The sequence below is a fragment of the Gopherus evgoodei genome, unplaced genomic scaffold (genome assembly GCF_007399415.2).
Source record: "Gopherus evgoodei ecotype Sinaloan lineage unplaced genomic scaffold, rGopEvg1_v1.p scaffold_36_arrow_ctg1, whole genome shotgun sequence".
NCBI lineage: Eukaryota > Metazoa > Chordata > Testudines > Testudinidae > Gopherus > Gopherus evgoodei.
Genome location: NW_022060038.1, coordinates 2090280 through 2103955, shown reverse-complemented (window position 1 = coordinate 2103955; position 13676 = coordinate 2090280). Strand labels below are relative to the sequence as shown.

Genomic DNA, 13676 nt, shown 5'->3' with positions numbered 1-13676 from the left:
TCTAATAAGATATAGGTAAACTCAGACAACGACTATTAGTATCTACTTCTGATTCTCTAACAACAGAGGCCTTTATTTCTAGAACTCTAATCTATTTACCATGGCTTTTCTAGCTATCTACAAGGAATGGCCCTGTTTACCATTTCAATACTTTTCTAATATGTCCTTAAAGGTTGCTTTTAGTTCAACTGGCCTGCTGGTTGCTTAATCCTCGCTGGTTCAGAGTGACAGAGGCACTTGCACACCATGGACCATATTGTTCCTAGATATACAGATTAGACAGACCAAATCAGTGCCCCCACTGGAGTCTGTTAGTGGAATAGTTTTGAAAGATCTTCATGATCCGTTTACGAATCTCTTTGGTTTTTATGCTGTACACAATGGGATTGAGCACTGGGGGAAAGAGGATGTGGAGATAAGAGAGAAGAATCTGGCTCTGAGGAAGAGAATTTTTCTTGAACCTGTGAATCATAGACAAACTGATCAGCGCAGTGTAGAAAAGCAGGGTGACACAGATGTGGGAGACACAGGTGTTCAGCGCCTTGAGACGCTCTTTCCAGGATGTGATACTCAGTACTGTCTGAAGGATCATGATGTAAGACAAGGCAATGAGCACTGAGTCTAATCCCAGAGATGAAAGGACAATAAACAAACCATAGAAACTGCTGGGCGTAGTGTCTGCACAGGCCATTTTCATCACATCTGGATGCAAACAATACGAATAAGAGAGAGATTGGATCCTGCTGTAGGGCAACCTCTTGAGAAAAATGACAGATGGGATATGCAGCCCTGCACCCCTGATTATTATCGCCAGTCCTATGTTTCCTATCCTAGCACTGGTTAAAGTCGAAGCATATCTCAGCGGGTGGCATATTGCAACAAAGCGGTCAAATGCCATGGCTAGTAGTACAGAAGATGCCATGAGGAGGAAAGTGTGAATAAAGAAAAGTTGGGTCAGACAGACATCAATGCCAATTTCTCTGGTGTTAAACAGGAAGATGCTGAGCATTGTTGGCAAGGTGGAAGCAGATAAACCAAGGTCGGTGACAGACAACATAGACAGGAACAAGTACATGGGCTGATGGAGATTCTGCTGTGTCTTGATCACAAACAGAATCAGACCATTTCCTAAAATTGCAATGAGGTACAGGGAACAGAAAGGGATGGAGATCCAGGGGCCATCAGCTTCCAGCCCTGGGATGCCTGCCAGGAGGAATGTTGCAGGGGTCATGTTGCTTTCGTTGCAGGTTGGCATGATGCACTTGGGAGGTTCTGGTTAGTTTATTAAACCACATTCCCTACAATTAAAAGCAACATTATTAAAAATATGTGACACCATGACAGAAAATCTGGCTCTTCCTGCCCTGCTTTTCAGATAGGTTAGAGTCAGTACCTTGATTAAAAACCCTCGTGGTACTCACCGATCACCAGATCAGTTATAAAATTCCGTTACTAATAATATCCTGCGCTTGCATAGAGCTTTGCATTCATAAATCTCAAAACGCTTTACAAAACAGCACAAATATCAATGGGTCTGATTCAAAGCCCATTGACACTCATACAAAGGAGGATGTAGATCCTTACTTAACTCAGGGGGAAACTAAAGCACAGAACAGGTAAGGAACTTGTGCAAGGCCACGCAGGAGATCAGTAGCAGAACTCAGGTCTCCCTGCTCTCAGCTGAGTGCCCCTTCACTAGACTGGACCACACCCTCTCCCCTAGATGGAGCTTGGCATATGAAGACTTGCATGATCTCATTATTAAAGGGGACATCAGAAAAGCAGAGTGGATCTGAACCCAAACCTTGGATCAGAACACCCGTGCATTCCAGAACAAGGTTTCAGTCTGGATCCAGATCTCAACAGTTTAGCTTGGGTCCACCATAAAAAATTAAATGGTTTTCCTACTTGAGAGAAGAAAAATTATGTCTTGTGACTGGCCCATGTGCTGAGAAGTGTTCGCACAAACTATTCAGTGATGACAGACAATGAGTGTCCAAAGACACACAAGGAGGCTAAGGCAGAACAGGGAACAAAATCCAGCTTTGCTGTGTTTTAGCTATAAGCGTCAGTGTGCCCCCTCTGTTTTACATGATGTTATTATTGGAGGAGAGGGGACCAAAAGAAAAGGAGTCTCTGAAGACTGTGATAGCTGTGTAAGATTTTCATTCTAGATGCAACAGAGGCACATGACTTACGAGGAGAGGCTGAGAGAACTGGGGTTATTTAGTCTACAGAAGAGAAGAGTGAGGGGAGATTTGATAGCAGCCTTCATCTACCTGAATGGGGGTCCCAAAGAGGATGGAGCTCGGCTGTTCTCAGTGGTGGCAGATGACAGAACAAGGAGCAATGGTCTCAAGTTGCAGTGGGGGGGTCTAGGTTGGATTATGGAAAATAGTATTTCACTAGGAAGGTGGTGAAGCACTGGAATGGGTTACCTAAGGAGGTGGTGGAATCTCCATCCTTAGAGGTTTTTAAGGCTCTGCTTGACAAAGCCTGGGCTGGGATGATTTAGATAGCGTGGGTCCTGCTTTGAGCAGGGGATTGGACTAGATGACCTCCTGAGGTCTCTTTCAACCCGAATATTCTATGATTCTATGCCTCCTTTCCTCACACTGGATGAGATCCACCCCTGTGCAGAAAGCAAGCATTCCTCAAACTGTAATTTTACCATTTGCAAAGTTTATAAATTCATAGACTCTAGGACTGGAAGGGACCTCGAGAGGTCATCAAGTCCAGTCCCCTGCCCTCATGGCAGGACCAAATACTGTGAAAGTTTCCTATGAAAAATCCTATCTTCAGGTATGTGAATGACTCCTGGGGACAGCAACTGGCTCAACTGGCCCTTACCCAGCAAAACCCTCACTGAAGTTAAGTTTTCTTGGAACAAAGACAAACAGCTCAATTTTCCCACTTATGGTATCCAAGCAGACACTCCAGGGAGTGTTATATTCCAAGCAAGCACAATGCCTCCAGAAGCTGCACGAACTGCAGGTCACCCTTTCAGAGGTTATAGCACACACTCCCATTAGCTAGAAACTCCAGGCAGGTTAGTCAGTATTTGCCACACCAGGGCCATGCCAGCCCTTGCTCTTAAGTGTCTGGTGCTAGTGACTGTCAGTCAAGTTATGGGTCTAGATAGACCTCAGTTTGGATGTGGTATGGCGATTCCTAGGTTCCCTGTTACCATACACAGACCCAGGCAAGTCAATGGTACTTACAAAAAAGTGCCACCAGGAGTCAAAAACACAAGGTGGCTTCCACTGGGATTTGTGTTCTTCACTCATGGAAAATTCCACTTTACTTGGGTCATTTTTGCACCACTGGGCCCTCATAATGCAGGCACCACAAGGCAGGGACCTGTCTTCCTAGGGGGTTGGGTCCTATATAAAATAACTAATGATGCTGATAATAAAAAAGGCAATTCTCATTGTTTACAGATTTAAACATTTCAAGCAGTTGAGGCTGTCTATTAATATAAGTGAAATTGATGCGACATGAACAGCACACTTACCAAGCCACTAAAATAGGAGCTGGAGAGGGTTCATCAACTGCTGCTGAGGAAGCAGAGCGTGAACACTCTGTGCAGAAACATTCCCTCGTTCCGTCAGGCACGCAGTGCGGAGACATTTATAGCTCAGCAGGTAAAAGCTCTTGAGGATGAGTGAATCAATTGGGAATCACCACTGATCGCATTGTTATACATTTTAGATCTACCAGCACGAATGGAAAATACCTAAAAGGTAAATGATTTGAAGTAATTCTGCACTAACTCAGTTTACACTAGTGCAGCTTCCAGGATTAAGGAATAACCTAATTCACAAGGTGTTTTGCAATATTCAGCAATCGTCCATCCCAGAGCTGGTGTAAATGGTGTAACTGCATGTGTCAGGGGACTGGCACTGATTTGCTTTCGGTCAGGGTTTGACCCTGATTTTTTTTTCCTCAAAGAGAATTTAGTTATTGTGAAAGGTGCCAGACTGACAGACCTGGAGGTGTCTGTGCTTTAACAAGCCAAAATTCCACACATGCTACTGGGAATCAACGCCACCAAGTCTGTACTGTATGGCATATGGGCAAGTGAAATTCTAATCTTTCCATTAACTGGATTTGAAACAATGTATTTTATTGTGCAACTTAAATAAAGCAGCCAGATTACCCCATAGTTCCAGGGAATCTCCAACCACCCTCCTAGGAACCCACCCGTTCTCGCACAACCATCCATTCTCCTCCATACTCCATCAAGCTCCCCTCCAGCCATGAACTCATTATGCAGCCCCTTCTCCAGCCCAGTAATCCTCTCTCCTCATCAATGCTATTCCTCTCCACAGGATCCCCTCCTCACCTTGTCACCCTTTTCCCCACTCCAGACCCCAACGACTTCATCCTGCCCTGCTAGCCCTTAGGTTCTGCCCTGCAGCCCCCCATCTTCCTTTGTCTCTGTGTTGTCACCTTCTCACATGGTTCCATTCCGGTCACCAGTTATTCTACATCTGGCCTCTTCCATCTCCTCCCTGTCCTGACTCCAACTCCTCCCACCACTGTATCTTTCCCCCAGATCCCCATGACTAGCTCCCCATAACTTCTCATCAGCCCAATCCCCCATATCACCTCCACTGAGGGCAGAAGGGGGCCTTCCCCCCACCCTGCCCCTTGCACTCCATCAGCCCCTCCATATCACCCAGCCTGAGAGGACAATGGGGCCTGCCATTTGCCCTGTCCTTCACAGGCCATCGGCCCCTTCATTTCACCCTGGTATAGATGATCTCTGGGACTCTGCAGGGTCCTAGATCCCAGGCTCCAGCCCAAGCCTGAATGTCTATACCACAACTGAATGGCTCCCTAGGCTAAGACCTGCAAGCCAGTCAGATGACATGGGCCAGCCAGGAGTAACTAACTGCAGTGTGGACAGACCATTAGCCCTGGTCTACACTATGAGTTTAGGTCGAATTCAGCAGCGATAGATCGATTTAACCCTGCACCCATTCACAGGACAGAGCCATTTTTGTTCACTTAAAGGGCTCTTAAAATTGATTTCTGTACTCCTCCCAGATGAGGGGATTAGAGCTAAAATTGACTGTGCAGGGTTGAATTTCGAGTAGTGTGGATGCAATTTGGCGGTATTAGCCTCCGGTATTGACAGCTCTGGACAGCACTCTCCACTCAGATGAACTGGCCAGGTAGACAGGAAAAGCCCTGTGAACTTTTGAATCTAATTTCCTGTTCGGCCAGCGTGGCGAGCTGATCAGCACAGGTGACTGTGCAGAGCTCAGCAGCACAGATGACCATGGAGTCCCAGAATCGCAGAAGAGCCCCAGGATGGACCGAATGGGAGTTACAGGATCTGATCGCAGTATGAGGACCGAAGAATCTGTGCTATCAGAACACCGTTCCAAAAGATGAAATGCCCGAATATTTGAAAAAAATCTCCAAGGGCATGAAGGACAGAGGGTATAACAGAGACCTGCATCAGTGCCATGTGAAACTTAAGAAGCTCAGGCAAGTCTACCAAAAAACCAGAGAGGCAAATGGCCGCTCCAGGTCAGAGCCCCAGACATGCCACTTCTATGATGAGCTGCATGCCATTCTAGGGAGTCCCCTCACCACTACCCCACCCCTGTGCATGGACCCTGTCAGTGGATTCTCACACAACAGGGATGTGGATTTTGGGGACGAGAAAGTTGATGAGGATGAGGAGGTTGAAGACAGCACACAGGAAGCAAGCAGAGAAACTGTTTTCCCCAACAGCCAGGAACTGTTATCACCCTGGAGCCAGTATCCTCCCAATCACCCAAGGCTGGCTCCCGGACCTCTGGTCAGCATACCTTTGTAAATATAATACATGGTTTAAAAGCAAGTGTGTCTCATGATTAATTTGCCCTGAAGACTTGGGATGCATTGGTGGCCAGTACAGTTACTTGAAAAGTCTGTTAACGTATATGGAGATGGAGCGGAAATCCTCCAGGGACATCTCAATGAAGTTCTCCTGGAGGTACTCCCAAAGCTTTTGCAAAAGGTTTCTATGGAGGTCTGCCTTATTCTGTCCTTCGTGGTATGACACTTTACCAAGCCAGGCCAGTAGCATGTAGTCTGGAATCATTGCAGCACAAAGCCTGGCAGTGTATGGTCCAGTGTTTGATGGCATTCAAGCAACATCCCTTCTTTATCTCTCTGTGTTATCCTCAGAAGAGTGATACCATTCATGGTCACCTGGTTGAAATGGGGGAATTTTATTAAGGGGACATTCAGAGGAGGCCGTTCCTGCTAGGCTGTTTGCCTGTGGCTGAACAGAAATCATCGGTTTGAGTATTGGCCTGCTAAACCCAGGGTGGTGAGCTCAATCCTTGAGGGAGCCGCTTAGGGATCTGGGGCAAAAATTGGTCCTGCTGGTGAAGGCAGAGGGCTGGACTTGATGACTTTTCAAGTACCTTCCAGTTCTAGGAGATTGGCATATCTCCAATTATTACCTGTTTATTACCCGTTGTTAGCCACTCGGTGGGGGGAGGGGTGAAGCGATCATCCCAGAGAATTGAGTGTGTGTGTGTGTGACACAGAGACAGTGTGTGTGCTGGCTGCTGGGGGAAACAGGTGCTGGACCCCCATTGCTCCTCTCCTGCAGCAGGGCTTGGGAGCACCATTTTGTGACAGTCACTTTCAGTAAAAATCAGGGACAGGAAATTAACTTCCATAAATTTTTTGTTGTTGCCCATGATCTATTCGTGACTTTTACTAAAAATAACCATGACAAAATCTTCACTTTAATTATAATTAGTGATCTCAGCTGTGAGCTGTCTGAGAGGACTACACAGGGAGACAGACGAGCTCAGGCAGCCAACCCAGTAGTGAGAAGAAGAGGAACTCCTTCACTTTGGGAAGGGCTGGGCGAAGGCAGGCTGGAGTGAACCACAAGGAGCAGGTCAGGTTAGTGTACCCATAGACGCTGCCTATCAGAAGCAGGGAGATCCATGAGAGAAGCTGCCCAAGTTGCCAGGGAGGGAAGGCAGTGGGGAAACTGCTGGTAAGAAGCGACATAGAAAAATTTGGAAGGGGCTTGGAGCAGGGGCAAAGAATAAAGATGTTTCTTGTAGGAACTGTATAGGAAGTGATGTGTAGGGAAGTGCAGCCAGAAATGAAGAGTTCACTATGCGGGTGGGTGGTCCAGGCTGGGACAGGTGGTTGGGGTGGGGGGGCTCTGACTGTGGATGCAGACTCTGGGGTGAGGCTGGGAATGAGGAGTTTGGGGTGTAGGAGGGTGCTCTGGTCTAGGACAAAGGAGTTCTGAGAGCAGGAGGGGGATTAGGGTTGTGGCAGGGGGTTGAGGCATGCAGAGTGAGGGCTTTGGTTAGGGGGGCAGGCTCTGGGGTGGGGGTGGGGTTTGGGGTGTAGGAACATACTCCAGGCTGGGACTGAGGGGTTCAGGGGTGAGGGGTGCAGGCTCTGGGAGGCGCTTACCTCAGGTGGCTACAGGAACCAGCAGCATGTCCCTCTGCTGGCTCCTACACAGAGGTGCAACCAGGCAGCTGTGTGTGCTGCCCCATCCACAGACACAGCCTCCGCAGCTCCCATTGGCCACGGTTTGCTTGGGGTGTGGGTAGCATGCGGAGCATCCCTGCTGCCCTTACACATAGAAGCCGGAGAAGGAACATGCCACTGTTTTCGGGATCTGCCCAGCATGGAGACTAGCAGGGAGCCTGCCAGCACTTCTGCGCAGTGCCGTCGACCGAAGAGTCAACGGCTGGATCCACCAGGATCCCTTTTCAACCAATTGGACATCTGGTCACCATATTCTACAAACTTAGAGGGTTGAGGCACTGGAAGTGATTGGGGAGACCCATGGGGCAGGAGGCCCAGTGTCATCAGACTGCCCTTTGTGGGACTAGCCTGCTGCAGGAGCTGCTTGAGATACATGAGCAAGGCAGAGGCCCGGGCAGCCCACTCTCCCTGGGGCACACAGTGGCTGTCATGGGAAGTACATGGGCAAACACTGCAGGCTACCCCACCCTGGTGGCCATGGTCCCACTTCGTAGCCCTTGGTGATTCAGTTTGTGCCTGTGTTGTCTGACTGACAGTGGAACGCAGTGTGCAGATTGCTCTCTCTCAGACACAGATCCCTGAAGTCTTTCAATGTGAGGACTGTTAGTAGCAACATTTCCAGTCCTCGTCACACGCGCTCAATGGTTTCACATCTTCAGAGGCTTTTTATATCAAGCTGGACAGTGTCAATATGGGAATCTCTGCAGCCAGAAACTTCTCCTCAGGGGATCCTTTGGGCCATTTAAAATCCCATAAAGGTGGGCAGGGCGCTGTGGGTGGTAATGCCCTAGGACTGTGATTCTGCTTTTTGGGACAAAAAAGAGGGAAATGGGAACAAATGTCTGTGTGAAAGGTTTAAGCTCAGGAGCAGGATGAAGACACTCCTGGATCATGCCAGCTGCACCAAAAAAGGAGTCCAAGGAGTTAGTGAGGCTGCCCAGAGGAATGCTGCCCAGCTGTGTAAGACAGCTAAGGAACGGAAACAGACCCCCTATTATACGGGGAGATTTTGGCAAAGCAGTAAACTGCCTGAAACTACTATTGTTTATTACTAAAAGCAGCCAAGTCAGCAGACCGTAAATTAGCCATATATCAGCAGAGACCAGTGCAATCATTTATTTCATTGGTGCAAACTGTTCACAAGAGAATTTATGTTGTTACGTATACACCTAACACGAAGAATGTTTTCTAAAAGTTCCTCTTGAATCTTCTAATGCAGGTTCGGTTTTATCAAGCTCATCTGAGAAAACAGTTTCAACTGCAGCATTGCTAAAAGGTAGGGACAGCAACGAAAGAGCAAACAAGCCAAGTTCAATAAAGTCTTTGTCCCCAGCAGCATCCATGTGTTTTATAACTTCAACCCAAAACTGCTCAACTTGGTTGTTCTGAGTATGCGGCCAGTGAACCGTAGGCAAAACTCTCCACCGCTGCTCCAACTGTCCAAAGTGTTCACAAAGCGATGGCGAAAATGAGATATCAGCCAATCTAGATCATGCTGGACTGAGTGTAGTAGGAGGACTTAGTAGTGCAAATGATTCAACCACTTGGCTATCTGGTGATAATCTCTGTTTCACAAACTCCAGCATGAAATTTTGACATCTGTTGTCAGACGCTACCGGTGTGGTGCTCTGCTCTTTGCAATGTTGATATCACTGGGCTGGGTGCGTGTTCCTCTGTGTGCTGCCCCAGCTCTGCGCAGGTAGCTGACACAGCAGACCCGAATAGAACCCCCAATGACCACAGAGTCTAGTAAGGTACGAAGGCACGTCGGCCAGGTTTATTGCCGTATGGACACAATGATAGTTCCCTGTAGATTTCTTTGTTTAACTCAGGGCATACTACGAATATGTGCCCCCGGTCAAGGGACTCAGCTCAGTCAGTGGCGGGACTTTCCACTGCCCCCTCAGCTGGACAAAGACACCACCCCAGGGATGCATTCTTATACACAGGTACAAAAAAGTTACACATCACTCTTGACATATTGAGGTGCAACCCCTCTAGGTTGCCAGTACAACCCCTCTACTCAGTAAGGTGCCGCCTCTCACCTTGTACATGTTGGTTCAATCAAAACAACTCTATCCATCATATTACCCTTTTGGCCTTGTCATTGGGATGGGTCAGCCTGTTCCTTATTATCTGTGGAATGTTCCAGTATGAGGTGTTCTGGTACCGTGTTTATACTTCACCACACTAGGTAGATATATGTATATGCAACATCAGCCCTTTCCTTGCCAGCTTCTGTGAGCGGGGCCTGCCTCTAGCTCAGAGCTTAACTTTGCTTTATGATAGCAAAGTCTTGACCATTACTTTAGCTCAGGCCTCAGGCCTCATACCAGGCCTTTATCAGGGCCTTTACTTACTACAACACCTACTCTTGATATCTTTGACAGCGGGAATGGTTAGTGTGTGTGTTTTAAAGGTCTAGCTGAAAGCAACTCCAGAATTGGCTGTGCAAAGCAGTAAGTAATGTGACTCAAAGGCAATACCATAGTTTAACACAGCTGTTCAGTTCTCACACTGTTTCACAACTCTCACCAAGGAGCTCTAGCAGAATGTTCTCAATTCCTACAGAAATTTTCCTGTATTAGCACTTTCCAGCTGAAATATTTGTTTTATCCTCCAGACTTACTGTAGAATTGGAAGTAGAAAAATCAGGTAAATTTTATATACCAGATCACTGAATATATATAATTAAAAATATTCAGCACTGTAGTTTGCTTTGTCTTTGGCTATCTAAAGTGTAGCTTCATTTTGTCAAACTGATCCAAGAATCCTCTTCAGACAGGGACTAATGGAAACACACCTTCTGTCAGAAAATGTCAGTATCTTCTGGTAGTCTGGAAGTCAAGGAAAGGCTGAGAGACAAGATGTGTGGGGTTGGAGTCTGATGGGTGACACTGAAAAAGGTCAGGGGGTGGTCAGAGAGATGGAACTCAGCAACTGAGAGAGCTGTGCTTGGTCATGGTGTGATGAAACATTAGATATGAGGACCTTCTCAGATTGTGAATGTCCGAAATGCTGAGCTCAGCCTAACTGGGACAGAGCATTCTTGATTAATGAGGAGATGTCCTTTCCCCCTCTTGTCACACAGGATTTAACGTCAGTGGCCCATGGACAATCACCTTCTGCACATATGTTTGCCCACTTTGTCACAAAGCTCTTTGGTTTTTACCCCATAAATGATAGGATTGAGCATCGGGGGGACAAGGAAGTAGAGGCTGGCCAAGATGACGTGAAGATGGGGAGCGATACCTTGACCGAACCTCTGACTCAGGTAGGAGAAGAGGCAGGGAGTATAAGACATCAGCATCACACAGATGTGAGATGTGCAGGTGTTGAGGGCTTTCTGGTGGACTTCCTTGGAGGAAATTCTGAGGAGGTCCCTGATGATCAGACCATAGGACAGGGCAATGAACATCAGGTCTAAGATGATGACAACCAATGCTGTCACCAAGCCATACATCCTTGTGACTGTGGTGTCCCCACATGACATCTTTGCCACAGCTATGTGCTCACAATACATGTGGGGGATAATGCGGTTGGCACAGAATGGCAGCCTACTCAGGAGCAGGGGCATAGGCAGAATGAGGAGAACAGCTCTTATCAAACTCAAGAGCCCTAGGTTAGCTATTCGTGTGTTAGTGAGGACGGTGGCATATCTCAGAGGATTACATATGGCAACATAGCGATCGAAGGCCATTGCCACAAGGATGGCTGACTGTACTGCAATAATCGTATGAAGGAAGAACATCTGGGTGAGGCATCCACCCACAGTAATTCCTTTCAAATTGAAGCAAAATATACACAGTGCCTTCGGTATGACAGAGGTAGACATGCTGATGTCAGTGAGTGCCAGCATGCAGAGCAGCAGGTACATTGGCTTGTGCAGGGTCTGCTCTTTGCCTACAACAAACAGAACCATGAAATTTTCCAACAGGCCAATAATGTAGAACATATAGAAAGGGATGGAAATCCAGACATGGGCAGCTTCTAAGCCAGGGATGCCCATGAGGATGAATGTTGAAAGGTCAGAGGGGGTGAGATTGAAAGCTGCCATGAGGTGGTCGATGCGTCGATCAGGGGAATGCTCAAGATGCCTGTGAAGGGAGAGAAGCACAGCGAGGAGGTTACACACTTTATAACAAATAGTACAGTAAATATTTTATAGTTATTACCAATTTAGAAAAGGGGGAGAGGGTGAGCAATGAGGTGTCAACATTTACAGATGGCACCAAGTTTATTTAGGTGATAGTCAAGTCCAGAGAAGTCTTCAGAGGGAGCTAACTAAGGCAGGTGAATGGTGGCACAATGATAGATGAACTTGGATGTCAATAACTGCAACATGTATGCCATTGGATGGAAAAACTCTGCAAACACCTTAGGAGGTTTTAATTGAACTGAATGAATTCAGGACAGGACATGGTACACAGCTTTATGAGCTCCTACTCACAGTGCAAGCATGGATAGAAGCTAAGCAAAACATTCGGATCCATGAGGAGTGGAATGGGGAACCATACAGAAAATACAATGCCATGAGATCAGTCTGTCAATGTTTCACCCTCCTCTGGACTTCTCTCTGTTGTACTCAATACCCTTCTCACATAGGATATTGCAGAACTAGAGGTGTTCAGAGAAGGGAAACAAGAATGATTAAGGGTCCAGGAAAACTGTTATATGGAGAGAGGTTGAAAAGACTGGGATTGTTACTTACAAAGGAGATGAATAAGAGGGGATATGAGAAAATTCTATAAATTACTAACTGGTAGAGAGTAGATCAAGAAAGTGTTCTCCTTGTCTCATAACACAAGATCAAGAGGACATTCAATTAAACTGAAATGTGGAAAATTCAAAACTGATGAAAAAAGAATATTTTCTTCACTCAGTGCCTAATTAGATTGAGGAACTCGTTGCCACAAGACATAGTTGAGGTCATGAGCTAATCAAGGATCAGGAAGGGTTTGGATATTTACATGTATAGTGAGATTATCCAGTTACAATATTACAGCTAAATAAATATTTCGGAAAGCCGATACGCCCATGTGTTTCAGGGCACAAGCCAATCTCAAGTCGTTAGGCATTAGGGTGACACCCTCATGATAGTCAGGTCATCCCCCCATCTACCCATTGCTGGGTTTCTCAAACCTTCCTCCACAGACTTTGGGACTGTCACTGTCATAGAAAAGACACTGGATTAGATGGACCATTGATCTGATCCACAGCGCAGTTCCTATGTTGGAAAGGAGCCAAGTTTCCCCCATGGAAACAGGCATTATCCTGCTGGGTTATGACTGTGCTCAAGAAAATAGGCATGAACGGCACAAGGGGGTTGGTATTTAGGGCTACAGGTCTGCAGCTCTGTTATTTCCACTGTTTCTTTTGGTGAGACACTTTCTTGCAGGCACCCAACATTGTCTGAGACATAACGATGGGGGTCTGTATCGTGGGATGCATAATGACTCTGAACAAGATGTGGAGGTGTGAAGGGATAATTAGCTAACCATAACATTCTGAGTGTTACTATTTGACCAAAATAGCTAATGATATCCTGGGATGATAAACAAGAGAATCTCAAGTAGGAGTGGAATGATTGTTTTACCATTGTATTTGGCCCTGGTGTGCCTGCTGCTGAAATCCTGTGTCCAGTCTCCGTGTCCACAATTCAAGAAGGAGGGTTCGGAGATGAGCCACAAGAATGATTAAAGAATTTTAAAAGACCTGCCTTATAGTGATCAACTCACAATGCTCTGTCTATTGATCCTGACAAAGAGGTTAAGGGGAGACTTGCTCACAGTCTGTAAGTGCCGACATGGGCAACAAATATTCAATGTGAGCTCTTCAGTCTAGCAAAGGAAGGTCTAACACAATCCAATGGCTGGAAGCTGAAGTTAGACACATTCTGACTGGAAATAAGGCATACACTTAAACAGTAAGAGTAATTAACCATGGGAAATATTTTTAAACCAAGATTGGATGTTTCTCTCCAACAGTGGGTCTCAGCATTTCCAGACTACTGGATCCCTTTCAGGAATCTGATTTGTTTTGCATACCCCAAGTTTCACCTTGCCTAAAAACTACTTGCTTACAAAATCAGATATAAAAATACCCAAATGACACAGCACGCTATTACTGAAAAATTGCTTACT

At 46.4% G+C, this 13676-nt stretch overlaps 2 protein-coding genes across 2 annotated transcripts; both read right to left on the bottom strand.

Annotated features, from left to right (window-relative positions):
- Positions 1-289: 289 nt before the first annotated feature.
- Positions 290-1255, bottom strand: LOC115641915 (olfactory receptor 51G2-like). The gene has a single exon (XM_030545271.1). The coding sequence runs from the start codon at positions 1253-1255 to the stop codon at positions 290-292; it is 966 nt and encodes a 321-aa protein (XP_030401131.1).
- Positions 1256-10651: 9396 nt separating this feature from the next.
- Positions 10652-11590, bottom strand: LOC115641845 (putative olfactory receptor 52P1). The gene has a single exon (XM_030545213.1). It carries the CDS (start codon positions 11588-11590, stop codon positions 10652-10654), a length of 939 nt encoding a protein of 312 aa, XP_030401073.1.
- Between the last annotated feature and the right edge of the window lie 2086 nt (positions 11591-13676).

Bases quoted from the DNA above. Each gene is read 5' to 3' on its own strand.
- LOC115641915 (XM_030545271.1), bottom strand. From the start codon at position 1,255: ATGCCAACCTGCAACGAAAGCAACATGACCCCTGCAACATTCCTCCTG.
- LOC115641845 (XM_030545213.1), bottom strand. From the start codon at position 11,590: ATGGCAGCTTTCAATCTCACCCCCTCTGACCTTTCAACATTCATCCTC.